We start from the raw sequence: 22930 nt of genomic DNA, 5'->3' as shown, positions 1-22930 counted from the left end.
AAAAAAAAAAAAAAAAAAAAAAAAAAAAAAAGGCTGTTGTCAAGTATTAGATTTAATATCCGTATTGCACCATGATAGGGCAGCCAAACATAAAGTGCCCATTTCTAAAGGGTGGCAGAAGAACACCATTGTGGTATTTTACATTCACACTGTCAAACAACAAAGAAATACGGCACAGATAAAATGAACATAAAAACACAGAAGCTTGTACATTAAGAACAACGTCCCCACCAGTATTTGCTATCAGTTCATCACAGCAGGGTCTGAAACAAACAATCTGTGCATTTATTTGTTAAAATAGAAATATAAGTTTTGTTGGATTACTTGTACCAAATTAAAATCCTTGTCATTTGCTGTGTATCTTTTATAAAACTAACTGATGTATAACAGAAAAGTCATCCTTTAATGCACAGTAATGGATGATGATGATGTGCACTGAAGATGATTACAGTACGTAACGGAGAGCCAGCTCCATTATACCGCTACATGCAATACATCACCTAAATAACTTAGTCAATTTATAAAAAAACAAAAACACCAACCTGCTCATCTGCACAAGCAGAACAGAGTAAATCAAACATGGTGTCACATAAATCAGTGGTTTCTTCCAATCATATTTCCAGCTTAAAGTCGTTTTTATCATCTCATATCAATGGGATATGCCACCAATGTCAGATAGGAGAGAGAGAATCCCAGAGTTGGGACCTGCACCCATCTCCAGAACGGGCTCCCGAAAATGAAGGCGAGCACAACGTTCATGCACTCCATTAATTTCTATGGGAGTTCCAAAAATAGCCAGCTATTTCGGAAATTCCATAGAAATGGATGGATAGTGCACTGCTCATGCATAGCCACTGCTCCATTCACCACCTTGGGACTGCTGGAGATAGCAGAGCCAGCACGTGGCTCTTTTCAGAACTCCGATAGAAATGAAGGGTGGGTGGCCATGTGTGCGCGGCTGCCCTCTTTTCACTTCAGGGGTCCTGTTCTGGAAACAGGAGCGGGTCCCATAGGTGGGACACGCACCAAATTATATTAGTGGCATATTCTAGAGACATGCCACCAATGTCTGTGGTGAGACAACGTGTCATTCTAAAAAGTTGGGAAAACAATTATGCACTTTATTTTGACTTAATCATTTAGATGTCTACACAGTGGCGTGGTACTACAGACTCCATTTACGACTGTACTACCAGCGTGCTTAATCAAGACCATGATTTACTGGAGACCTCTTCAGCGGTGATGGACTTTTTGGGTGAGCGAGCTGTAAATCAAATAGAAGAATGTTTGAAGTAAAACAAAGGTAAACTAATGCGTCTCAATATCAACCATTTCAGGCTTGGGAAAAGCTGACTTGTCTAGAATGGCCTACTGACCAGAACACTTGGGAAATTTCCGACCCCATTGGGTGGTCCCAGAAGTATAGCTAAAAGTAGCATATTTAGTGTTACCATTTTATTTTGGGCTTTCTTGAAGGTCAGATACTCAGTTTCTTATCTGACAGTCCTATCAGTCATCTGGTCCTATCGGGCCCTTTTGATGTGGTTTAAAAGGAAACCCATCATGTTGAAAATGTAGTCCAATTTGTGAGGAGCACGAGATAAGCAGATTGATATACCGTAGTCTTACAGGAAATGATTCTGTAGAACTAGAAATGTATTCAAACCTCTGGTAATTTCAGGCTAAGTAGTCCAGCGGGTGGTCCTGTCAGTGATTGACAGCTATCTTTGTATGTACAATCATATAGGGAACTCTCTTGATCACCTATAGAACCGCCCACTGGACTCCCAAGCCCAGAATGAGCAGAGGTTTGAATGAATACATTTCTAGTTCTACTGAAACTTTTCCCACTAAACTATATGTCATTCTGCTCAGTTCCTCCTCCTCTGGCGGTTTTATTTAAAGGTATTTTTTATGTATCGGTAATAATTGGCAACAAAATAAATATGAGTAATGATGTATTCCAATCTGAAGATGACGCAAGTGCCATCACTGCCTGCTCATGGAAGTCTGACTTCATAGTTCTCAAAATAAATCTCCACTGTACACTGGCATCCTATCAACCCCTAATTCAGAAACTGTTGTAGTGCTGTGCAGAGAAATGCTTATTCTAGGGACATGACATAACATTTTATTAGGGTGTACCACTATAAGGGTACTTTCACACTAGCTTTAGAAGAAGCCGGCAGGCAGTGCAGTTGCCGAAACTGCCTGTCGGATCCACCATTTTTTCCGGAACACTTGGTACCGGATCTGGCAAGTATTCCGGAATTTTGGCCACAGAATTTTTTGTGAAAACTGACATTTATACAGTCACGGCAGAGAAAAGTGTGAAATTCCGTCAACTCACTGACTGTAGGGATCAAAACACTGTCATTGGTAATTAAATAACAAGTTCATGTCTACTACATCTGTTACTTCAACTACAAACTTACCTGGAATTTCCGCCTTAAAATCTTTACTCCAGTTCCATTCTCTTTGTTTTCTCCGTCGTAAAACGGGGTTCCTCCTGGACTCCTAAAGAAAAAATATGAAGTTGTGACAATTATAAAAGTAGAGACAAGAGTGGGCATTTCAAGATTAAATTAAAACAAGTATCCCCCTCAAGCATCACGTCACTGGGTCATCTGCCACTTGGGGGACACCTCACCGCTGCAGCCAGTCACTGGTTGCAGAAGCACACAAGACACTCATCCATGCCAGAAGTTTACAAGCATGGACTGGAGGGCAGTGGATGCAGTGTGGACTGAAGCTGGAACAGAGCTTTAGGGATCAGATTGATGTCCTTCCCTCCACAGGACCAGCAGATTTACAAAAAAGCTGGCCGCCCCTTTAGCACGGCTTTAGGAATGTTTTTTAAAATAATCTGCATTAGTTACCATTGTTAGTAAAAACACAGGCCTACCTTTCCATGTGGACCTTTCTAAGACGTTGCCTGACATCCTGTGGGCTATGAAGCTTCTCTCTATAAATAAAGTACAACATTAGCAGCAATAAACGTCTATAATTCAGCTTTAACAAAGTCCAATTCAGCAACTTACTTAGAAACATTTGTGAGACGCCTTGGTGGCATTCTGGAAGCCATCTTCAGTTTAACACCGTCCAGTTGTGATACAGTGATCAGTGGAGAAAAAAGGCTTCTGTTTAATATCTTCTAAAAATATAATACAGAACATAAGTCAAAAAACACAAATAAATAGGATATAAAATAAGGAAATAAAAAGGAATCACAGGCTATTATGACAACTCCTAACACTGATCTCAATATCAGTAAGGTTGGTCACATGAATTAGATAGGAGTCATCCAATTTGAAATGATTTAAAGCTCCTCTTTAAGCCTACATTAAAATAATGAAACCCATTTCATAGATAAAATTATGTTACCAAGTGCATAGTATATAGTCTATATGGTGTATGGTTGTGCATCACACAAGTAATGGAGCTTGCCCAAAAGGAACAAACATTTAAAGTACTGCACATTCAACATATTACAAGCTATATTATAGCAAATCACATAAAATGTAGATTTCTGCTTCTACTTCTAAGGATGGGTCTGTATGTATTCATACTACTGAAATGTAACAGCACACATGGAATGAACGCTCTATGTAACATACTTTTTGTCTGTCTATGCTGTCTTTGGTCTTTCTCAATTTGACATTCAGAAGATCGTTCAGGGTTATCTGAATGGGACCTTCTTGCTTTACCAATGGTGCCTGTAATAAAAAATAAAATAAAAAATGATGTATTCTTATACACACACACAAATCTCAGCGTTAGGAAATTAGAGGGAGATCTATATATTGATAGGATAGGTCATCAATATCTGATTGGCACGGGTCTGACATCGGGCACCCCCACCGATCAGCTGTTTGAAGAGGAGTCGGCTCTCCATGCGAGTGCTGCTTCCTCTTCATCTCCCTTGCAGGGGCGTTGTAGTGTTCTTACACATACTCGCTCCATTTAAATGAATGGAGTGTGTACTTGTAATTACGCTGCACTTCCGAAACTTGGAGATGATGGGAGTTTACTGAAGCAGCCCCTCTTCAAACAGCTGATTGGCAGGGGTGCCAGGTGTCAGACCTCCGCCGATCAGAAATGTATGACCTATCCTTAATATATACTCCCTGCACAACCCCTTTTAAACAAAAAAAATAAAAAATTGAATCAATACCATTTTAAATATATTTCATTATAATGATTTTTAACTTAATTTAGAAATGTATCCAACCTTTGGTGGTTGAGTGCTTGGCACTTTCTTCAACAGTGGCAGACGTTTTTCAAGTGGAAAGCTCGGTGGTGGACCTGGTGGTGGAGGAGGAGGAGGAGGCGGGGGTGGAGGAGGAGGCGGTGGTAGAGAAGGCAAGAGACCTGCTCCTGCTGCTTCCACCTTAGACTCTTTTATAGAAGGTAGGGTCTTGGCTTGCTGACAACTACAGCAGCAGACACTCCCCGATACACTTGATTTGGTGTCTTTAGTCTGAAAAAATAAAATAGTAAACGACATTTCAAACTCCAGTTTTGTCACCAACACCAGCACACATTTGACTTTTGTAAAGAGGTCTTGTGTTTATCCTCCAGTTGCAGAACCGGTGACATCAGTGCTCACCTGAAGTGTTAGCTGCATCTTTAGAAACTCCACTTCAAGTTTATGTAAGCGTCGTTTCAATGTGCGTTGTTGAAGATGGTAGGTTAAAGGTGGAGCAATGATATTTTTTACAAAAATAAATCGCTGGAAAGAAAAGTTGTAAAATAAATGACAAGAATCAGTTGGTTGTACTGCAGTGCCTAAAATTCTAAAATGCAAGCCATCTAAAAGTATGATTTATAAATAGATATATAATAATAATAATAATAATAATAATAATAATAAAAAACAACATCCACCTGTCTTGTAGATATCGGGCCTTACAAACGTCCATGGCTGAGTAAGATACTCAACTAACGAGGCTTGGCGAGAATGGCCAGAAGCTTAGAGGAGTGATCCTACAAATACGTATCAGGGTTCTCCAATCTGTAGACCTCAAACTGTTATAAAACTACAACTCCCAACAAGTTTGTAAAGCTGAAAGTAGCAGTTTTGCAACAGTTGGGAAGGCACAGGATTAGACACCAATATAGGTTCCCTCCATTTGATGGGATTATATAGCTGGTCATATATATTAGATATTGGTTGGTGGTTTCTGGTGATTTTGATAAGATTCACAGACAATCTCATGTAATGGTAACAGTCAAAGTATAAGTTATGTAAGATGTCAGGGTAAAGTCATACTAGTTGGATTTTTTTATTTATTTCCCCAGGAGATGGTTTATTAACCCCTTCATCTCAAGTAAAGCAACAAGCCTATTTTGCTAGGTTGAACACATATGTTTATAGGGAAGTTGGGAAAAATAGCTGCTGTCTTATGTGTGTGGCTAGCCTAAAGGGATTTTCTGGATGTACAATACTCATAGCATCTCCTTAGGCTAGCTCATCAATATTGGATTGGTGGAGATAGATCGAACTCCTGACACCCCCACCGATCTGCTGTTTCAAGAGGCCATGGTGCTCCGGCAAGTGCAGCAGCCTCCTCACGGCTTACCAAGTACAGCACCGTGCATTGTATAGCGTCTGTGCCTGGTACTGCCGATCAGGCTCATTCATTTGAATAGTATCATGCTACATATTGGCCTGGAACGGGACAGCAGCAGCAGAATGTAGGTGAGGCGAGTTATGATTGCTGGATATTTTAACCCACTTTGACCTAATAATTAATTCCACCGATAACTGATAATTTACATACCTTTTTCACACTGTTATGGCTCCACAAGCATAATGATATGAAGGCTTCCACGACGGAACTCACTACATATCTAATACTGGACAATCTAAGCCATAAAAAATGGACCAGACTAAAATACCATGGTTGCTTTGCCTTTGTCTGTTCTGTTACCCTGCAAACATGAATTATATATGGTAAGTAGGAGACCCCACACCTATAGACTGTACTGGTACATAGTAGATAACACACTTACACAGCATTAACACTGGGCGCTCTTGTCTTTCTTAATGTCCATTGTTTTGGCTTCTTCTGTTTTCCTGGTCTTCTGCGGGCTTGCAGGAACTTTGCCATAGCCCCTGTAGAGATATTTCTGTGAACAATAAACCTGACAAAATAAGCCTTGTCATATTGCATGAGTTTTACTTGTAATTGAATGGTTGTATTGTTAGCAAGTTATATCCTTTTCTTGACTGCCATTTTGGGCCCTCATATTTAGGTGGAACTTTGGAAGTTAAAGGGTTATTTTTACCCAGGCAATCCCCCTGAGGCTAGCATTAGAGCATCTCATGCCCAGATGCGCTCCCTTGCCCTGCGCTAGATCACGCAGGGCACGGGCTCTTGTTTTCAATAACACACTGCCGGGCGGAAACTTCCACCCGGCAGTGTGTTCGGTGATGTCACCGGCTCTGATGGGCGGGCTTTAGCTCTGCCCTAGCTGTTTTACTGGCTAGGGCAGCGCTAAAGCCCGCCCATCAGTGTCTGTGACGTCACCGGGGTTCCTGACAGCCCCATGGAGAGCCGGTACGTCACCGGATCTCCAAAAAAATGCCTTTGCCCTGCACGATTTAGCGCAGGGCAAAAGAGAGTATCAGAGCATGAACTGTTCCGATGCTCCTGTCAGTGGGGCTGCTGGGGTGAAAATGGAGGAATGTCTGGGTTCAGTTTTCCAGACTCCTGATATTGATGAACTTTCTTCAGAATAGGTCATCAATATCTGAGTGGTGGTGGGATCCAACACCCGAATCCTCCACCAATTACCCGCTACCTTCAGGCTCCAAATCCAGACCTAGCACAGAACAAGAAGCACAGCTCCTTTGAAAGTGTAGTGGCCATAGCTGAACCCGGACAACCCCTTCAATTAAATATTCTGTTCTCAGGATAACTGGAAGTGGCGGGTCTGAAAAAGCATAAGAGTACATAAGATGGATACACTCTGGTTTTACAATCATGGATTTGTGTAAATTGAACCGGATTTTAAAAATTCACAGCATGTCAATTTATACTGCGGACTTTAAGCTTTGCAACGCATATGATGAAATCCACATCATATCCAGCAAAAATTCCTTCCAGTTTGGATGTACCATTAAAGGGGTTGCCCTGGTTCAGCTCTGAACCTGGACATACCCAAATTTTACCAAGGCAGAACCACTGATGTTAGCATCGGAGCATTTCATGCACCGATGCACTCCCTTGCCCTGCGCTGGGGCACACAGGGCAAGCGATCTTTTATTTACAATAACACACTGCCGGGCGGAGGCTTCCGCCCAGCAGTGTGTTCGGTGACGTCACCGGCTCTGATGGGTGGGCTTTAGCGCTGCCCATCAGTGCCGGTGACGTTACTGGGCTTCCTGGCAGCCACATGAAGAGCCCCGGTACGTCACTGGAACTCCAGAAAATGTCTTCACCCGCACGATTTAGCGCAGGGCAAAGGAGGGCATCGGAGCATGAACTGCTTCAATGCTCTTGTCAGGGGGGCTGCCTGGGTGAAAATGGGGGTATGTCTGGGTTCAGTTCTCCCGACTCCTGATATTGTTAAACTTTCTTCAGAATAGATCATCAATATCTGCAATATCTGAGTGGTGGGATCCAATACCCACATCCTCCACCAATTACCCGCTACCTCCAGGCTCCAATTCCAGACCTAGCACAGAACAAGAAGCACAGCGCCTTTGAAAGTGTAGTGGTCATACTGCAAGCAAGGCTTGTCCCCATCGCGGCCTGCTATTGGCTGCCCCCATCGCCAAATGTTTTGATCCGTGCGACGGGGAGATGCAGCGGCGCCTGTACGGGCATCAGAAGCAACGCGGTGTAGGGGAGTAAGTACAACCCGTGTTAGGGGCCCAGGCATTAGAGGGGGAATTATAGGATTTGGATAAACCCTTTAAAGGGGTATTTCAGATACAGTATACTGTGTTATGTCCACAAGATGGGAGATAACTATTAGATAGGTAGGGGTCCAATCATTAGGATCCCGATCAATCATGAGAATGGGGTCATCATACCCCACGAGGACCCCTGAAACGAAAGAAGCAGCAAATAAAGCATGGGCACTGCTACTCCATTCATCTCTATGGGACTGCTGGTCAAATACAGTGTTTTGCTACCATACAGATTAATGGAGTGGCAATGTGCATGCTCTACTTGCCCCTTTAATTGTTGTCGGGGGACCCCCTGTCACCATGGTCGAATGGCTGGGGGTTCTGTGCCCTGCCAATGTGAACAAAGCCTTTCTGCAACTTAAAATCCGTTCCATAAAAATTGAGGTTGTAGATTTCTTGGAGCCCCATTCATAGGTATGGAACAGTTGCAGAAATGTCAGTAACAAACTTGCCACATATGAATATACCCCAGGGGCGAGTATCCTGTTGCAGAAGCTAAAATACATATTCTCTGGGACACAGAGCTGTATAGTACACACTGCAGCTGCTGAAGAACCTCATGCCAGTATGGAACGTCCTGCAATAATAATGTCTCATGTAGGAAGAGATAAGGAGCAAGCGTCCATGTAGCACCGCTCATCTCTGGATGTAGACAATCGTAGTGCTCTATACATGTGACTAATGGGGCTAAGGAATTGACATTCAGTACAATGAAAAATATATGTAATGATAGGCATCAGGGAGTTACATTCATTACAACGAAAAGATATAAACAGTATAAGATGGGGGATCAGGGAGTTACATTCATTACAATGTTAAAATATATACCAACTGTATATGATGGGGATCAGGGAGTTACATTCATAGGGATCATAGAGTTTACATTCATTACAATCCGGGCGTTCCATTCATCACAGTGTTAATGTCATTACTGTGAATAATTCTGACTGGAAGCCCCGGCTGGCACCATGCCCGCAGTGATGCTGAGCTGGCAGTAATGTGGCAGAGGTGCTCACCGTGCTCCTGATGAGAGGCGCCCGCTCCCGCAGTCCTCCTCGGCTGCAACCGGACAAATCTGCACACACTTCTACATTCAAAATAACAGGGCAGGGCCCGGCAGCCAATCACCAGCCTCGGCTATACCGTGCCCGCCCCCGGCCGTTAGCTCCCTGAAGAGGCGGCCAATAAGATGTCGCTCTGCAATACCTGCAGCCTTCTTACCGAACGTGGGCGGTGTCCACTCACCAGCTAATCGTCTCCCAGGATTCCCATCTCGCCACCCACACTCATCTATTAATGGGTTAAATTAGCAGAACTGCTAAACAACCAATGAGAGATCACTTCGAGAAGACTGTAGCCAATAGCCTGCCTGCACTGTATTCTCAGCCAATCACACTCTGGAAGCCCTGAAGCGGTTTACATTGAGCTCTAACCAATGAGCTGATCGCCATCGGCTCCGGCTGACCAATCAGGACCCTGCTTGAAGTGACAGCTGGCCAATGAGCGGCGCCAGCAGTCTGCGCCCAGTGAGTGTTGCACAAGCAGGGCTCCTCCTTTGTACCCTCCCCCGCTCGTATTCCCGGGTCCGCCTGAGGAATGTAAACTATTCAACATGGAGACAGCAGTCAATAAGCTGGAGGCTCTGGTAAGAGGGCGGCGGGGGTGTGTGTGCACCGGGGAAGACGGGTGAAGGATGGGCAGCACGTTCTGTCACCTGGCGGCCTCAGGCTGCGGGCACACCGACGGACAGGAGGAAGGGGCGGCTCAGCGCGCGGTCTAGAGGAAGCCGAGGAGCGGGCCTGGGCTGAGAAATGGCGGGAGCAGGAGACGCCTCTGCATCCTGTGTGCTGAGCGTGCATGGCCGGTGCTCCATCATCTGCGGCCAGCTCCATGCTGCTCCTCCCTCTGCCCTTCGCTCGTCACTCACAGCAGCCACCTGAAGACGTTACCTGCCCCCAGGGCTCCATTTTCTCCCACAATTCCTCCCCCTCCTTATCTGCACCTCGCCCCGCCCACTACCTTTCTTTGCTGGTCCTGCCACCTCAAATGAAGTGGTGAACTTCAGTAGATGAGCCCACCATGAATCCCTTGAAATCCACACCCCTTAGGCCCCTGTTCACACAGTGTGATTTCCCCCAGTGATGGTGAGCTACAACCAGGTGCTGGTCTAAGCACAGAACAGGAGCAGATCACCCACATAATGTATGGCCGCTTGGTCCAGGCACCTTGTGATGTCTCTGTCAAGTCCACGCTCCACTAAATGCTGGTTGCCATTGGAAACAGAAGCAGTTTGTGCCCTGAAGTTGGACGTGACCAAAAAGTTCTGACAGTGACCATAGCAGCTAAATGACATATGCCGATTTCATCGTGAGGGCATGGTCCAGACGGTGACAGGTTCCCTTTAAAGCAACTTATAGATGGACTGATATAAAAGGCCCTTTTTATGACCACTTGCCGGCCAGACATAGACTTTAATCATCCAGGCGGTCAGCATATTAGGGTACGACCACATTGAGCCGTCGTGTGGCACTTACCGTGTTCTACCACATGGCCATTATCAAAACTCATTAGTCTAATTAGAGCCGTGCATGAATGCAGCACAGTCTCATTGCAAGCGCCCCATGAGCACGCAGTGTGGTCGCACCCTAATGTTCCTGAACCTCCTTGTGCATGCTGTATACACAGAGCTCAGTGAGGGTAGTATCTACAGATCAGGAGCAGGGAGCCCGTTGTATACACAGATCTCAGTGAGGGTAGTATCTACAGATCAGGAGCAGGGAGCCCGCTGTATACACAGAGCTCAGTGAGGGCAGTATCTACAGATCAGGAGCAGGGAGCCCGCTGTATACACAGAGCTCAGCGAGTGTAGCTGTGCAGGGAGCCCACTGTATACACAGAGCTCAGTGAGCGCAGTATCTACAGATCAGGAGCAGGGAGCCCACTGTATACACAGAGCTCAGTGAGCGCAGTATCTACAGATCAGGAGCAGGGAGCCCGTTGTATACACAGAGCTCAGTGCGCGCAGTATCTACAGATCAGGAGCAGGGAGCCTGCTGTATACACAAAGCTCAGTGCGCGCAGTATCTACAGATCAGGAGCAGGGAGCCCGTTGTATACACAGAGCTCAGTGAGGGCAGTATGTACAGATCAGGAGCTGGGAGACCGCTGTATACACAGAGCTCAGTGCGCGCAGTATCTACAGATCAGGAGCAGGGAACCCGCTGTATACACAGAGCTCAGTGAGCGCAGTATCTACAGATCAGGAGCAGGGAGCCCACTGTATACACGATCTCAGTGAGGGCAGTATCTACAGATCAGGAGTAGGGAGCCCGCTGTATACACAGAGCTCAGCGAATGTAGATGTGCAGGGAGCCCACTGTATACACAGAGCTCAGTGAGCGCAGTATATACAGATCAGGAGCAGGGAGCCCGTTGTATACACAGAGCTCAGTGAGCGCAGTATATACAGATCAGGAGCAGGGAGCCCGTTGTATACACAGAGCTCAGTGAGCGCAGTATGTACAGATCAGGAGCAGAGAGCCCGCTGTATACACAGAGCTCAGCGAGTGCAGTATGTACAGATCAGGAGCTGGGAGACCGCTGTATACACAGAGCTCAGCGAATGTAGATGTGCAGGGAGCCCACTGTATACACAGAGCTCAGTGAGCGCAGTATATACAGATCAGGAGCAGGGAGCCCGTTGTATACACAGAGCTCAGTGCGCGCAGTATCTACAGATCAGGAGCAGAGAGCCCGCTGTATACACAGAGCTCAGCGAGTGCAGTATGTACAGATCAGGAGCTGGGAGACCGCTGTATACACAGAGCTCAGTGAGGGCAGTATCTACAGATCAGGAGCAGGGAGCCCGCTGTATACACAGAGCTCAGCGAGTGCAGTATGTACAGATCAGGAGCTGGGAGACCGCTGTATACACAGAGCTCAGTGAGCGCAGTATCTACAGATCAGGAGCCGAAATTCGGCTTCCTGTTCTAGACCCAGTGATCATGGAGGCTGGGAGTATTAGAAGACCCAGATCAGCTCTGCAGTGAGGCCAGCAGCCTCTCCCTGTAACCGGAGCCAATAGTTCCAGATACAAGAGAAATGAGCACCTGTCAGCAGATTTGTACCTATGAAACTGGCTGACCAGTTACATGTGCACTTGGCAGCTGAAGGCATCTGTGGTTGGTCCCATGTTCATATGTGCCCGCATTGCTGAGAAAAATTATGTTTTAATATATGCAAATGAGCCTCTAGGAGCAACAAGGGCATTATAGTTGCACCTAGCGACTCCACCTTCTCTGCTACTGCCTCGCCCTCTCCACTTTGATTGACAGGACCAGACGTGATGATGTTTTCACTGCCTGGCCCCGTTAATCAAAGTGGAGAGGGTGAAGCATTTGCAGAGAAGGCGGAGCCTCTAGGTGTAATGGCAAAGCCCCCCTAGTGGCTCATTTGCATATATATATATATATATATATATATATATATACATGCCTTCAGCTGCCAAGCACACATGTAACAGGTCAGCCAGTTTCATAGGTACAAATCTGCTGACATTTGTATGACCTTATAGAGGCACAAAGTGTAAAATAATAATAAGAAAATAGACAATAAATAAAAAACTGCCACACCACAGCTTTTATCCCACAACAATAACCCATACATCCCCTTATATCACAAGTTATGGAAAAGAGACATAACTATTTAAAAACGTATTTTAGTTGCACTTTGTGCTATTAAAAAGAGGAAAAACAGACTGTTCCCCCCCCCCCCCTTTTTTTTTTTTTTCTGGGTATAAAAAAATACTTAAAATGAATCCTGAATCACTAGAAAAACTAAAAAAAGTTTTCTCACATTTTTAGGCCTCATGCACACGACAGTATTTTTTTGCGGTCCGCAAAAAGGGGTTCCGTTGTTCCGTGTCCGTTTTTGTTTCCGTGTGTCTTCCTTTATTTTTGGAGGATCTCCAGAGACATGAAGGAAAGTAAAAAAAAAAAATCTAAGTCAAGTTTGCAATGCAAATAATAGGAAAAAAACGGACGCGGATGACAATCTTGTGTGCCTCCGTGTTTTTTCACGGACCCATTGATTTGAATGGGTCCGCGAACCGTTGTCCATGAAAAAAATAGGACAGGTCATATCTTTTTCACGGACTGAAAACACGGTCCCTGGACGCGGATGACAAACGGTGCATTAGCCGAGTTTTCCACGGACCCATTGAAAGTCAATGGGTCCGCAGAAAATCACGGAAAACGGAACAACGGACACGGGACACAACTATGGTCGTGTGCATGAGGCCTTATACTGATGACCTATCCTCAGGATAGGTCATCAGTATCTGATTGGTGGGGGTCCGACACCCGGGATCAGCTGTGAGCACTTCCTAGATGGAGTGATGACTTGGTAATGTATCCACTTAAGTGCCTGACTACTTTATACCTCTTATGAGGATTATTTTATTAATATGGTGATATAGTGTTAAAATGTGCAATAAACAATGTTTAAGGACCCCCTTCTAATGAGTGAAATGATTTATTTTGTTAATCTGCTTCTCGTTCCTTTAAGAATCCTGTCCGGGGCCCTTTTTATGTTGTACTACTAGTGGCCTGGCACAAAAAGCAGTGCAATGTTAAAAGGGCATTGGCCAGCGACCCAAGCCACGTTCTGGATGTCCACGAGAGCTACTTTCCAGTCTGGGGATGGTCCTCTGTTGTCCAGCTCTTCTTGAACGGTGAAGATTTTTCTGCTAATAATTGCTCTGACTTTATTGCACTACTGTACTATACAGCTAGCAGTGCAATAGTATTGTCAAAGCATTTAGGAGCAGAGCACCCCTTTATACAGCAAGCGCGTCTGGTTGGAGGTGGCGACACAGTGGTGGTTGTTCATAATATTTGCCTTCTGATAACACGTAATATTTTCTGAAAATCTGAATTTCAGTTTCAAAAAGCTGAGTCTGACTTGGATTACATTGAGCAAAAATTGGAGTTTGAAATGAGGAAGAGCCTCCCGGAAGGATCGGCACAGGTATCTGCATCCTCAGACGTACTATACCTATGAGGATGATTGTTCAGTTTGGACCAGTCTGAAGCTGCTTTACACCCAGTTCACGCACACACATATAGATACACACACAACAGATTTCTGCCACTGTACTAATCTTATTAAACTGGTTTTCCGTGACTGTCCTCAGGATAGGTCATCGAGATCTGATCGGTGGAGGTGCAGTGGCCCCTTCAAACAGCTGATTGGCAGGGGTTGCTGGGAGTTGGACCCCCACTGATCAGATATCGATGACTTAGGGCCCTTGCACTCGACCATATGCCCTCCGAGATATACAGTTTGTGAGCGTCCATATGTCCCGGAGCGGCATTGATTGTGCGCATAGGAGTACACAGCATCATAGATTACAATGATGTTGTAGATGTCGGACCGCCCGCGGGACATAAGATCATACGAGTGTGGGACAATAGTCCCGCGGGCTGCCTGACATCCACAGCATCATTGTAATCCATGATGCTGTGCGCTCCCGTGCTCACGATCAATGCCGCTCCGGGACATTTCGCCCACTCACGGACTCGGAGGGCTTGCAGTCGTGTGCAAGGGCCCCTTATACTAAGGAAGTCTTCAGTATTTTATTCCAGAAAACCCCTTTAATGAGGTTTGTAGAAATAATCCCAGTCAGACACATAGAACAGATTTTCAGTTGCAAAAATTCCTGCCATGTGAGCATATATTTCTACAGAGCAACACACTGGCTATTTACTTGAATGGGACTGAGCCTGCAGTAGCTTTGCTGGCCACTACACGTTGTAGGGAGCTGTTCTGGTGGGCCAGAGCTTCTTTTATCCACTGTCTGGAGTCGGCCCCACTTGATCTGATATCAATGACTTATCTTAAAGGGCATCTGTCAGCAGATTTGCACCTATGAAACTAGCTGACCTGTTACATGTGCGCGTGGCAGCTAAAGGCATCTGTATTGGTCCCATGTTCATATGTGCCCGCATTGCTGAGAAAATGATGCGTTAATATATGCAAATGAGCCTCTAGGATCAATGGGGGCGTTGCCATTGCACCTAGAGGCTCTGCTCTTTCTCTGCAACTGCTACTCCCTCTGCACTGTGACTTTAGAAGTCAAGTTCAGGCGTGATGATGTTTTCACAGCCTGGCCTTGTCAATCAAAGGGGAGAGGGGACGGCAGTTACAGAGAGAGACAGCAGAGCCTCAAGGTGTAATGGCAACGCTCCTAGAGCAGGGACCAGCAACCTCTGGCACTCCAGCTGTTCAGAAACTACAACTCTCAGAATGCTTTATTCACTTCTGTGGGAGTTAGAACAGCCAAGCATGTTTGCACTCTGGGAGTTGTAGTTTCACAGCAGCTGGAGTGCTGAAGGTTGCTGATACCTGTCCTAGAAGCTTATATGAAAGCATCATTTTTCTCAGCAATGCGGGCACATATGAACATGGGACCAACACAGTGCCAGGCACTTATTAATGTATTGTGATTGTCCATTTTGCCTCCTTTGCTGGCTTGATTAATTTTTCCATCACATTATACTCTGCTCGTAACCAGGAGTTACGACCACTCTGCAGTCTATGGGAGCGCATAGACACACATGCACAGCGGCTCCCGTCCTGGCCACCTTATATCTGTACTGCAACAGTGGCCATAACCCCTGGAATGAGCAGTGTATAATACAATGGAAAAATGAATCAGCCAGCAAAGGGGGCAATATGGACAATCACAATACATTAGTAAGTGCCTGGTAGTAACTTTATCTACATGATATAACCCATTTAAAGGGGTTTTCCGATAAATAAGAAAATGAAAATACTTAAATATGACTTATAAAGGCTTGTTTTGTATAGGGAGCAGTCAATCAATAAATTAAATGGCCGCCATCCTATTAGTACACACAAAAACTGTCCTAATCACACAGGAGGACAAGTTACTTCATAAGGCTACTTTCACACTAGCGTTCGATCGGATCCGTTCTGAACGGATCCGATCATATTAATGCAGACGGAGGCTCTGTTCAGTACGGATCCGTCTGCATTAATAACTTAGAAAAAATTCTAAGTGTGAAAGTAGCCTGAGCGGATCCGTTCAGACTTTCAATGTAAAGTCAATGGGGGACGGATCCGCTTGAAGATTGAGCCAGCGGATCCGTTCCCATTGACTTACATTGTAAGTCTGAACGGATCCGCTCGCCTCCGCACGGCCAGGCGGACAGCTGAACGCTGCAAGCAGCGTTCAGCTGTCCGCCTGTCCGTGCGGAGGCGAGCGGAGCGGAGGCTGAACGCCGCCAGACTGATCCATTCAGACTGCATCAGGGCTGGACGGAGGCGTTCGGGTCCGCTCGTGAGCTCCTTCAAACGGAGCTCACGAACGGACCTATGAACGCTAGTGTGAAAGTAGCCTAACACTGAGGTAAAGCGCTGCCTCATCCTCCTCTCTGCTCTGCTTGTCACAGATTATGATCTTGAATACATATAAAATCTTCAGCTGAATCTCTGTATGAATGGAGTTCATGAGAAGACATTGAGTACAGAGAGGAGGGTGTAGATAATGAGCAGCAGCACTTGTATGCAATCTCCATTACCACAGTATGTCCTGTCCATCCTCTCTGTACTTCGTGTCTCCTCATGAACTTCATTCATACAGAGATTCAGCTGAAGATCCTATCACCTGTATTCAGGATCATAATCCCTGACAAGCAGGAGAGGAGGATGATGAGGCAGCTCTTTACCTCAGTGTTGTAAAGTAACTTGTCCTCATGTGTGTTCAGGACAGGTTTTGTTTGTACTAATAGGACGGCGGCCATTTTATTTCTCCTAATGTTTGCTCCCTAGATAAAAGGAGCCATTATAACTAATGAACGGTATTTGGGAATGTATTTATGATAAAGTAATATTTAAGCATTTTCTTAATTCCCAGAGAACCACTTTAAGGATAGGTCATTAATATTTAAATTCTAAAAACCCCCGTCAAGAGGAACTGTTTTAGCTGTGAGGAGTATCTTAATACTGATGAAACCTTTCATTTTAGGACAACCCCACCAAATTGCTGGAACAGTTGGCCAGTGTGAAGTCTCGCTTTAAGAGTTTGTCTTCCCAGCTGGATAAGATTGCTGCCGACCAGCAAAAGTCAGTGGAAGATATTCAGACAACAATAGCAAACACGTTGAAAATGGTGCAGCATTTACAACAGCAGACAGATCTTCAGGTACCACTGAGAGATTGTATATGATTAGACCTAGGTAACTACACGTGTGGAAGTAAGCCATTCATGCTGGTCTGTTAGTTCTTTCTACCACAGCCTGGTTACCAGAAAAGGCACAAAGTATTGTAGCTGAGCTGAATGTTTCTTGTGGCAATCCATTGCTTCACTCTAGATAAAAAGTAATATGCAAATGAGTAGTTTAGTGCGCTGAGGGCGGGTCCAAGCCACTCTGTGCACCTTTGCCAAACCCAGATTCCTGCATAGTCTTCTTTCCTGGCCCTGTCATTCAAGGAGAGGGATCGGCTGGTGGCGGAAGCAGCAGGAACAAGTGTGCCTATTTAGCTGAGCTAACCCTACAAGACTGGTGCAAAAGAAAATTGGAGAATTGACTTAGTTGCCCATGGCAACCAATCTGATTCCACTTGTCCACCTGTCTTGATGATAAGTCTCTATAATTGTATCTGGTTTAACAGTGAATTTTCTGGTTATATATTCCATTTAATGGGGTATTTCCACCTGGCGCATATCCACATATGTCTAATAGGCCTATGGGACTTGCATATAACTAAACAACAGGGCCCCATCATGCACCGCCAGGAATTAAGAGGAGACTGTGCATGCACGACTCTCTTCATTCACTATTATATGACTTCTGAAAATAGCAAAGTAAGTGGTGGGACCTGCACCTACTGGACATATGGCATAGGCGTAGGATTGGTCCAATAGGAAAAACCCTTCTAATCTAAGGCTTTGTAATACTGTATCAATAAAAATAAGTTCTCTGAGGATAACGGTAAACAGTAACTGGAACTCGTGAGGAACTACAATATGCCTTAACATTATGTGTATACAGGTACCCCCATTGTCAGAGGAAGAACTTCGAGCTCTCCAGCAGTTTGAGACTCTAGCGTTGAAGGGCATGAACCTGAAATAAACAGGTAATATTTTTTATTATTCAGTTGTAACTACAGCGAAGCTGCTTGTAATACAGAAAATTGGCAAAAATAGTTAAAAAAATTGCTCAAATAGTAGCTTAAACAGAGAACTTTGAAATCCCCAACAATGTGTTGTTAGCTTATTTAGCTTTCTATGTTATCTTTAGTGTTCATGTCTCACAAGGTCAATGTCCCAGTTAGCCAATGGTTAAAGTACAACTGGCAGTATCTGTAGAAAAATACTATATCATTTGGCTACAAGTCGTCATTTTGAAGGGTGCCCCTCACAGACCTTGTTCTTGGACCACGTGGTTACAGTTTGTTGATGTTGGCACACAATGCAGGCTTCAGACTTCTAGTTGTGCTTCTTGTGTGCCAGGCATTATGTACTGAAGCTCCTAACTAGTCAGAGAAAAAAACTTGATGGGAAAAATAGGAAATAAAATCAGCAGTAAATGGGCTCTTGCATGCAAATTTATCGCAGTGTTTTACAAGATGTGTGGCATATGTAAGGCTATACGCTGAAACGTGTAGACTGCTTGATTGTTCCCTGTTATATTTCTTTATCATTTTGGGGAAGATTTATATATATATTTTTTAATCATTACCATAATGGTGCTGGAATCTTTCTATTTTTGTATGATTCTTTTGAGCCAGACTCCTGGCCTGTGTGAAGCAGGTAGGAGAGGTGAGCTGAATGTTTTATTTGGATACTAGTTGCCATACAACATCATAGACTTCTATGCCACCGTATTGTACTTCCATATGCCTCAGATTTCATGCAGAGTTCCACCGATCGCAAGAAGGGGGACCCAGTTCCTGGTTGAGCGCCCCCGCCCCTCTCCCGAAATGAACAGAGCAGCTGGCCGGGCATGAACGCAGCCGCTCCATTTATTTCTATGGATCCATTTTGGGGGCTTCAAGGGGTGTGAGGTCCCCGTTTCATGATCCGTGAGGGTCCCAGTGGTAAGACCCCCACCAATCTAATAGTTATCCCCTGTGTGGTTAGAGCAGTGATGGTGAACCTTTTAGGCCCCTTTCACATTTCCGCGCGAGTGCAATGTGTGACGTGAACGCATTGCACCCGCACTGAATTCTGACCCATTTATTTCAATGGGGCTGTGTACATGAGCGATGTTTTTCACGCAACGCAGGCCCCATAGAAGTGAATGGGGCTGCATGAAAATCGCATTGAATCCGCAAGCAAGTGCGGATGCAATGCGATTTTTCACGGATGGTTGCAAAGGAGATGATAAATAGGGATGAGTCCCGGGACCCCATTAAAGTCTATTTACTTTATTATTTTCCATTATAACATGGTTATAAGGGAAAATAATAGCATTCTTTAATACAGAATGCTTAGTAAAATGTCCATTGAGGGTTAAAAAAATAATCAGAATTACTCACTCATCCACTTGATCGCGCAGCTATTATCGTCTTCTTTCTTCTTCTTGCAGGTCCTGCAAGAAGAAGAAAGAAGACGATAACGGCTGCGCGATCAAGTGGATGAGTGAGTAATTTTTATTATTTTTTTAACCCTCAATGGACATTTTACTAAGCATTCTGTATTAAAGAATGCTGTTATTTTCCCTTATAATCATGTTTATAATGGAAAATAATAAAATCGACAGAACACCGAACTTCAGTGAAGAAGTTCGGGTCTGGGTACCAACATTCATTTTTTTTATCACGCGCGTGCAAAACGCATTAAAACGCTTTGCACTCGTGCAGAAAAAACTGAACAACGCAATCGCAGACAAATTGTGTGCAAACTCGCACGGGTTTCCCTGAACTCGCCCGCAACGCATCCGGACTGAATCCAGCACGCTCGTCTGCAAGGGGCCTTACAGACCGAGTGCCCAAACTGCAACCCAAAACCCACTTATTTATCGCAAAGTGCCAACACAGCAATTTACCCTGAATACTACAGTCCAATATAGTATATCTTCCATGTACTTTATCATGTCATCCTGCCTACATTCAATGCGCTGCCTGTGCTGTTCATAGTGCGCCCTGCACTGGTGAATGTCAGGAAAAGTCTAAGGCATATTGGTACACCATAGACTTTTTCCAGGGTGCCCAAAGAGAAGGCTCTGAGTGCCGCCTCTGGCACCCATGCCATAGTTTCGCCACAACTGGGATAGAGGATAACTTCACATAACTGGAATACCTCTTTTTAGCCACAATGTGATTGTCCAGGCAATTCTCTAGCATTTTATTTGTTGCATACAACACCTCTGACTTATATTTCCTCTTTTTTTGTTTTCAAAGCATGAAGAAATGGAAAAGATAGCGTGAGACAACAAAACTGTAGCAGAGTAGCTGTCAGCACAAGCTTGGTGACTCCCAATGATACATCTAACTGCAGGACACCCACCTATTAATTTCAAAGAAGGAAAATCCTGCATATGTATATTTTATGTTAAATAGGGATGAGCGAATTTCATATTTTGACATTTGTTTTTGGTTCGGGTTGTGGTATAATGTGAATTGAGTTATGGATTCCGTTACCAGGGACTATAACGCAATTCTATGACGGAATACCTTTAGAGGCATTTCGTTATTCATTCCGTCATAATAGAAGTCTATGGGCTGTATAACGGATCTGTCCCGTTTCCATTATGCTAGAGTCCTCTCCTGCATAACGGAAACGGGACAGATCCGTTATGCAGCCCGTAGACTTCTATTATAACGGAATGCCTCTAAAGGTATTCCGTCATAGAATTGTGTTATGGTCCGTGGTAACGGAATCCATAACGCAATTCACATTATACCACAATCCGAACCGAAAACAAATTTCAAATATGAAATTCGCTCATCCCTAATGTTAAACGCTGGTTATTGGCAGGCTGATGAAACTAAAATAATGTAACATGTGGAAAAAAAATTCAGTAAATGACATCTGTTATTTTGTATTTGTTTATCTTATGAATTATTGCTGCAGGTTAAAGCCTTATTCACACACACAACTGTGCATTCCAATTTTTTCTCCCTTCCATAGACTTGAATGGGAGAGTCTCATCTGCAAAGACTGACCTGGCAGGACATGCACGCAGTTTTTCTGATGGGGCACACGGATTTGTGCTGTTGACTTTTATGGGTCCATGTACTGTCTGCAGCACAAGGAAAAGAAAACTGGTCGTGTGAATAAGGCTAGGGCTACACGACGACATTTGTCGCGCGCCAATTTTTATAATGGTAGTCTATGGTGTCGCTCCGTGACACGCTGCGACAAGACAGTCGCAAAAAACCCATCCAAAATGGATTTTTCTGCGACTGTCATGTCACATGTCGTGCGACACATGTTGCAGTGTAGTTGCGCCCTATGTGTCGCGCGACTTGTCGTCGTGTAGCCCTAGCCTAAGCCCTTTGCTTGTTGTTCTGATAAAAGTAGCAGGGAATTTTTGGAAAATTGTATCTTCTGGTTTCCATTTGCTCATGTAACTGTCATTGATTTTATTTTATTTTTTGTAATATAAAATGTATATAGTTTTATATTAAAGACTGTTTTTTGTGGTAGTGGTATTTAATTTCCTTAAGTGCCACAAATTGCTTCTGTAACTCATGAAAAGCCCACCACCATCTCTCTCATGTTGCAGCTGTCTGCATATCAAATTTTTGATTATGTGGGTGGATGGCAAATACAGTCCAGAGGCAAGCATGGGAATAGCAGACAAACCATAGTAATATTTTACTTTGATGGAATTGTGAAATAGATATTTTTAAAAATTTTTTTTTTTAAAGGGATATTCCTATTTTAGAAGTATTGACGTATTGCTAGGGTATGCCATTTTGATCGACCTCTGATCCTAAAAATGTATGGTATACAGCACTATATCTGATCATAATCTGATGGGTTATCCACTTTACATGATGGGAATATCCCTTTCATGTGCTTGAATTAGGGCTGCACGATATGGGAATTTTGTGCGATTGCGATTAGGGCCCTAAAATTTGCGATAACGGTATGCGATGCGATATTTTAAGGGAATTGTGCTAGAGGTATATTTGCTTGGATTTTCAAGGCAAAAGCCCACACAAATTACTGATAATGCTGAAATGTAGTTATGCTTAACTCAAGAACTGAAATGCACAGTGTTTTTCAAAATAAAACATCTTTTACTAAATTAAATAACATATTTGCATTACTGCAAAAGTACAAAATACAAAACTTGCCATTTTCTTAATAGCACTGCACAGAACAGAGAAATAAAAGAACATTTGTTAATTAAAATAGCGACTTGCCTCCAGCCCCTCCTCCCTCCCCATACTGTAACTGATGTATCGCCGGCCGCGCTGTGCAGCATAGCGGCCGGCGATACATCCGTGTTAACCACGTAAAAAGTCAACCATCGCTTTATAATGCGCACTGCCATTTTCCCCCCACTTTTGGGGGGGGGGGGAAAGTTTGTCTTATAAAGCGAAAAATATGGTAATATAATTGCAGCATTTTTGGGTCGGCCAATTGGCGATTGCGATATGGCAATTAATTGCGATAGCTTTGGCGATATATTGTGCAGGCCTAGCTTGAATCATGCAAACTAATCCAAGTTTGCACCAGTTTTCAGAGAGAGGCTTAGGCTTGTTGGCACTGCATTTGCTATGTACGCTGAGGCCCAGATTTACTAATGTGTCTGCGCACAAAACCCCTCTAAAAAGTGGTGCAATTTGGCACATCAATTTTTTGTACACTTTAATTTTTTTTTCTGAGATGCCGGAAAGGAAGTGGGGCCTAAGATGTGCTAAAATTACGCCACAATTCTGGCGTAAAAGTTTGCCTAAAATAAGCTAACCAATAGTACAGAGTCGGGGAAAAGGGTCTCTCCTGCACCTCATTTATCCTCCAGCCGG

The 22930-nt window shown here is 44.2% G+C and overlaps 2 protein-coding genes across 6 annotated transcripts; one reads left to right on the top strand and one right to left on the bottom strand.

Annotated features, from left to right (window-relative positions):
* Window positions 1–11925, bottom strand: PRR11 (proline rich 11). 4 transcript variants are annotated; one of them, XM_044287243.1, is made up of 10 exons: window positions 9636–11925; window positions 6016–6118; window positions 5784–5934; window positions 4610–4732; window positions 4232–4480; window positions 3618–3716; window positions 3042–3154; window positions 2906–2965; window positions 2436–2517; window positions 1–1264 (listed from the first exon to the last, which is right to left on the bottom strand). In XM_044287243.1, the coding sequence occupies exons 1-10, from the start codon at window positions 9811–9813 to the stop codon at window positions 1202–1204; spliced, it is 1221 nt and encodes a 406-aa protein (XP_044143178.1). In that variant the 5' UTR covers window positions 9814–11925; the 3' UTR covers window positions 1–1201. The 4 variants fall into 4 exon arrangements, with proteins under 4 accessions (XP_044143178.1, XP_044143182.1, XP_044143179.1 ...); XM_044287247.1 differs by lacking the exon at window positions 9636–11925 and adding an exon at window positions 9167–9283; XM_044287244.1 differs by lacking the exon at window positions 9636–11925 and adding an exon at window positions 8938–9145 and having other exon boundaries at window positions 6016–6132.
* Window positions 9433–20594, top strand: SKA2 (spindle and kinetochore associated complex subunit 2). 2 transcript variants are annotated; one of them, XR_006388331.1, is made up of 6 exons: window positions 9433–9566; window positions 13862–13948; window positions 16971–17147; window positions 17998–18082; window positions 19537–19589; window positions 20351–20594. XR_006388331.1 is itself a non-coding variant. In XM_044287248.1 (5 exons), the coding sequence occupies exons 1-4, from the start codon at window positions 9534–9536 to the stop codon at window positions 18076–18078; spliced, it is 378 nt and encodes a 125-aa protein (XP_044143183.1). In that variant the 5' UTR covers window positions 9433–9533; the 3' UTR covers window positions 18079–18082; window positions 20351–20594. The 2 variants fall into 2 exon arrangements, 1 of the variants encoding a protein (XP_044143183.1); XM_044287248.1 differs by lacking the exon at window positions 19537–19589.
* The last annotated feature ends 2336 nt before the right edge of the window (window positions 20595–22930 follow it).

Source organism: Bufo gargarizans, chromosome 3 (genome assembly GCF_014858855.1).
Source record: "Bufo gargarizans isolate SCDJY-AF-19 chromosome 3, ASM1485885v1, whole genome shotgun sequence".
Classification (NCBI taxonomy): Eukaryota; Metazoa; Chordata; class Amphibia; order Anura; family Bufonidae; genus Bufo; species Bufo gargarizans.
The sequence above is the reverse complement of the archived record's forward strand: the minus strand, read 5'-3'. Positions and strand labels throughout refer to the sequence as shown.